Here is a 5,080-nt window from a genome sequence, read left to right as displayed (position 1 = left end):
CAGGGATGATGGAGGCGCCTGGCTGATTGTGTATACACGTGCAAGTGCAAGCGTCAGTCAGGTAGCTCATTATTGCCGTGGAGGGTGCGCCATTTTACACCTGTGCCCCATTAGGAGAGGGAGCACTAGAGGAGCCTGCTCAGGACCAGAGGGGAGAGAGAGAGAACTGAAAGAGTGGAAAGAGAGACCGGCACTGGCTGGAGAAGCAAGACAAGCCCACCAGCCAGTGTGGGAGAGGCAGTGCAGTCGTTGGCCCCAAAGAGGAGCAAAGTATCGGCGCTCTGATTTTTGGTGGTAGAGCAGAAGCATTTGAGGTGGAGTCCAACCCCAGGTATCCAAGGTACAACAAGGGAGCGTGAAGGATGATGGGAGGATCCCGAGTGGCAGCGTGGTGAGGACCGCAGCTGCTGAATGAGCAATGGGTGAGCCAAGAACATGAAGAGAGAGATGTGCTGAGCTCGTCTGACGGAACATTAAGGACCCGATGACTGTGTTGGTTTTACTCTCGTTTTAATTCTGCATCACTATTTTTTAATGGATTATTTATTTATGCACTAGTTAAACAGTTTTTGGGTTGGACTTTTATTAAAAGCACACGAGCACCATTACACCTGCCCCTTGCTAGGTGAGTGTCCTCATTTGCCTGGCTCGTCCTTATTGGTGGGTTATAGAGACTCCCAGATGGTACAGGTAGCATGGAGCCGACCCTCGTCCCGTCACGTAGCGACTTTCTGAAAATATGCGTCAAGGGTTTCTGTACGAGTTCGCTAACCTCCTTAAGCATGAAGGTGCAAGAACTGTTGATTTATTTATGGCCTACACAACACAAGGCAGAAACGGCAGTTCAAAAATAGATTCTTTTATTTATTTCGTAACAGACAATGATGAATTATTTAGCAGAAAATTTTAAAAAAATTTTAAAAATACAAAGCAATGCTTATTAATACATGTGCTAGACCATTATACTACAAAATATCTATTCATGTAAGATAAGAGAAGCATTGAGTTGTAACTGAGGTCAGCCACCTCACCCTTGCAGAATGTCCTCCCAGCTAACACTGTTCTGCATCAATTCCCATATAATGTACACACAAACCTTATATTCTCGTTTATTGACTCCTGTACTCCTTTTAAAACAGCAGGCACCCCTAGAGAGGTGTGTAAAGTTCAAGATCGAGTCAGACTCGATATTTTAATTTTTCGCTCAGCATGATACTGCCATGCCTGCCCTGTGCTGCTGGGCGACTTTCCGCAAAGCCCTAAATTGGATGAAGTGGGTTTGATAAAGTTGTTATTTATACTCGGCATGTTAATCAAAGCTCCATATCTAAGAGGCACGTGGCAACTTGTAAATCAGTCATTTTATACTAAACCAAGGATTTAAAGCCATCCTCTCTTCAGTCTGCAGCAGGACAGGGCAGGCAAATTAATATTAAAGCTGCACAAAGCTTTGTTGTTTTGCATGCAGTTTTATGGTGCAGTTGCCCTAACCATTGATTTGAGAGTCTCTCTCGACTTGAAGAACAATGCAGAAGTTCAAGCCTCGATGTCAGATGCCAACTGAACACTTTAGAGAGAAAAGTCAACTGCAATCTGAAAATGTCTCCATTTTAGTAAGTAAGGTGTAAATTTCATCTGAAATGTCTCTAATTGTCACTGTGAATTTCCCCTTGGGATTAATAAAGTATCTATCTATCTATCTATCTATCTATCTATCTATCTATCTATCTATCTATCTATCTATCTATCTATCTATCTATCTATCTATCTAATTCTAATAACTGAAAGGCAGAGCTTCAAAGATCGGCATTAAAAAAAATTACACTTGCATGCAGTCTTTATGTACACAACAAGGGCATTGGGCCAAAGCCACATGTTCATGTGGTGTACAGTTTAAGTGACCCAGAATGTCTAGAAAATAGAAACTGCTACACGCGGTCAAGATGCCCTTCCTCTGGTCTTGTGTGCCGCTATTTCTTGACCATTTCTTCATAAACGGCTTCTTTTGACGGCTTCTTGGAGCACAGCTTCTTGATCTGCAAAACAAGAATGTGTCATCAAAAACATGAGTTTGCCCTTAAGCCCGTGTATTTTCCCACAGAACAAAAACTGCTTTTTGACGCTTACACAGGCAGCATCTCATAAACTCCTGCCTTTATTATTCATGTTGCAAAAAAAAAAAAAAAATGGGCTCGGGAAACCAATGGAAGATCTCATCACACCCAGGTAGGAATATCAGTTATGTGTATAAACTTCACAGATGTCCGTTTCTGCTTTGTAAAATTATCAACCCACACTTGCAATTTTTGAACTACACTTCATTTAAGTTTAATGTTATAAGGAGACAAAGCCCATCTTGGAAACAATGGAAGCAAGCAGGAAAGAAAACCCTGATCAAGGTGCCAGTGCATCACAGGGCACAACAACACTCTTACGACATTCATCCATATAAACCTGGAGCTGACAGTGTGGTGTAGGATTGAAACAGGAGAAAAACATGGAGAGAACATACAGAGTCCATACAGAAAGCAACCTGCCTGGCATGTAAAGAGTCTCGAGGAGCTGAGTCTGGCACACTAAGTGCTGTGCCACCGGACCACCTGTGTGTGTAAAATTCAGCCAACAGCAAAACGCCTGCATAAGGCCTCACTGGGACTGGGACTGCCAGTCAGGAGCTTTCATTCTTTTTCATTTTCTTCCTTTTTAGCCATTCTGATGTGTTCTCAGACCATGGTGTATGTGTATATAACTATTTATTTATTTATTTCAAGAGCTTCTGTAAAAAGCCAAATTTCCTTGTGGGAACAAATAAAATTCTATCTATTACTCCTACAATATAATAATAATAATAATTCATTACATTTATATAGCGCTTTTCTCTTTCATATCTATTCATTTATCAAATATAAAAATAAAAGCGAAGAACAAAACAAACTACCCAGAAAACAAAGAAAAAATATGCAATCTGAAACTCAAAACAAGTTGTGCAGATGTTATCAGGGACTTTCCTAACTGTTTTGAAAGTTAGAAATTTTTACATTTTTGTTTATTTATTTCATCAAAGACCAAGATACCGCATTATTAATTATTAAATATTTTTGGAACAATGAGTCATAATCAAAAATGTCAGCAATAATATAATTTAAATAACACGCACCAGTATATAAAATGAATGTTTTAATAGCATTTTACAATATCAAGAGCTTAAAAAGGAAGCTTGTGGTGGTTCAACAGGATTTATAGACAGAAGAGTCCAACTCAGGTGATGTTAATATTTCAAAAAACACAAAGCCCTCTTAGTGTAGTCCTCATTAGGCAGCAGATACAGTAGATAGATAGATAGATTTGTCCAAAGGGGGATATCTGACTTTTTACAGAAGCTTATGATATATATATATATATATATATATATATATATATATATATATATATATATATATATATATATATATATATATATATATATATATACTGCCCAAAAAATTTAAAGGAACACTTTGAAAACATATCAGATCTCAATGGAAAAAAAAGAACTCCTGCTGGCTATCTCTACTGCTATGGACTGATATGCTAATGTGTTAGGAACGAAAGGATGCCACCTTGTTTGATGGAAATGAAAATTATCGACCTACAGAGGGCTGAATTCAGAGACACCTTGATAATCAAAGTGAAAAAATAATGTGGCAGGCAGGCTCATCCATTAAACCGAAATTTTTGTTGTGCACCAGGAAGAACCCAGGACCCACTGCACCAGCATAGGGTCTGACAATGGGTCCAAGGATTTCATCCCGATACATAATGGCAGTCAAGGTGCCATTATCTAGCCTGTAGAGGTCTGTGCGTCCCTCCATGGATATGCCTCCCCAGCCCATCACTGACCCACCACCAAACCGGTCATGCTGAACGATGTTACAGGCAGCATAACATTCTCCACGGTTTCTCCAGAAGATTTCACGTCTGTCAAATGTGCTCAGGGTGAACCTGCTCTCATCTGTGAAAAGTACAAGGCGCCCGCCAGTGATAGACCTGACAATTCTGGTATTCTATGGCAAATGCCAATCGAGCTCCACGGTGCCAGGCAGTGAGCACTGGGCCCACTAGAGGACGTTGGGCCCTCAGGCCACCCTCATGATGGCTGTTTCTGATTGTTTGGTCAGAGACATTCCATTCACACCAGTATATACAGAGTATATCTATACTAATTAATAAAAGGCAAAGCCCTCACTGACTCACTGACTGACTGACTGACTGACTCATCACTAATTCTGCAACTTCCCGTGTAGGTGGAAGGCTGAAATTTGGCAGGCTGATTCCTTACAGCTTACTTACAAAAGTTAGGCAGGTTTCATTTCGAAATTCAACGCGTAATGGGCATAACTGGAACCTCTTTTTTCACAATATACCGTAATGGACGGCAGCTCAATGGCCGTGGGAGGAGGAGTTGAGTGTCACGTCATCACGCCTCCCACGTAATCACGTGAAAAGACTGTGAACGCAGTAGGGACAAATGAAGGAGGAGCCGCAAACAGCGAAGAACAATAAATTCATTAAACAATTGAGAAGGGAGCGAATGAAGCATACAAGCATGTTCATAAGGGAAACAAAGCACGGTGTAAAACGTAAGTTTAAATTAAGTTTATAGAAATGCTCCCGCTGCGGATTGCAATAACATATTCGCGAGATAAAAGTTTAATGAGAAGACACGAGGTATAAACGAACCACACGCCGTAGCGCAACGTTAGGGGCAACAGTTTCAACCATTCTATGATCTGCATCTCGCAACTGAAAAACGGCACATGGCGGATGTTAGCCGACTTGCTGACTGCAACGTTAGGGGCTTCAACTCTGCCGCTGATGATAGAGATTCGATTCCCGAGAGGGGATGCAGTGAGTGTGTATGCCTGATGAGCCCAGAATTAGGGAGAAACACGTGTCGCATACTCTTTGCATTATTTGAAAGTAAACTATTACAACCATTCTATGATCAGCTTCTGGGAACACAAAGAGGGCACGTGGCGGATGTAAGGCGACTTCCTGACCAACCACAAGCGTAACCTGGCAGGTAACCATCCATACAGTC

The 5,080-nt window shown here is 41.2% G+C and overlaps 1 protein-coding gene across 1 annotated transcript in view; it reads right to left on the bottom strand.

Annotated features, from left to right (window-relative positions):
• Nucleotides 1-892: 892 nt before the first annotated feature.
• Nucleotides 893-5,080, bottom strand: part of LOC114664430 (uncharacterized) — a 37,244-nt gene continuing 33,056 nt past the window's right edge. The window contains exon 4 of the mRNA XM_028818513.2: nt 893-2,036. Within this exon, the coding sequence (XP_028674346.2) occupies nt 1,971-2,036 (66 nt within the window). The 3' untranslated portion in view covers nt 893-1,970. The remainder of the gene's footprint in view (nt 2,037-5,080) is intronic.

Source organism: Erpetoichthys calabaricus, chromosome 14, assembly GCF_900747795.2.
Source record: "Erpetoichthys calabaricus chromosome 14, fErpCal1.3, whole genome shotgun sequence".
Lineage (NCBI taxonomy): Eukaryota > Metazoa > Chordata > Cladistia > Polypteriformes > Polypteridae > Erpetoichthys > Erpetoichthys calabaricus.
This window is presented reverse-complemented; position numbering and strand designations above follow the sequence as displayed.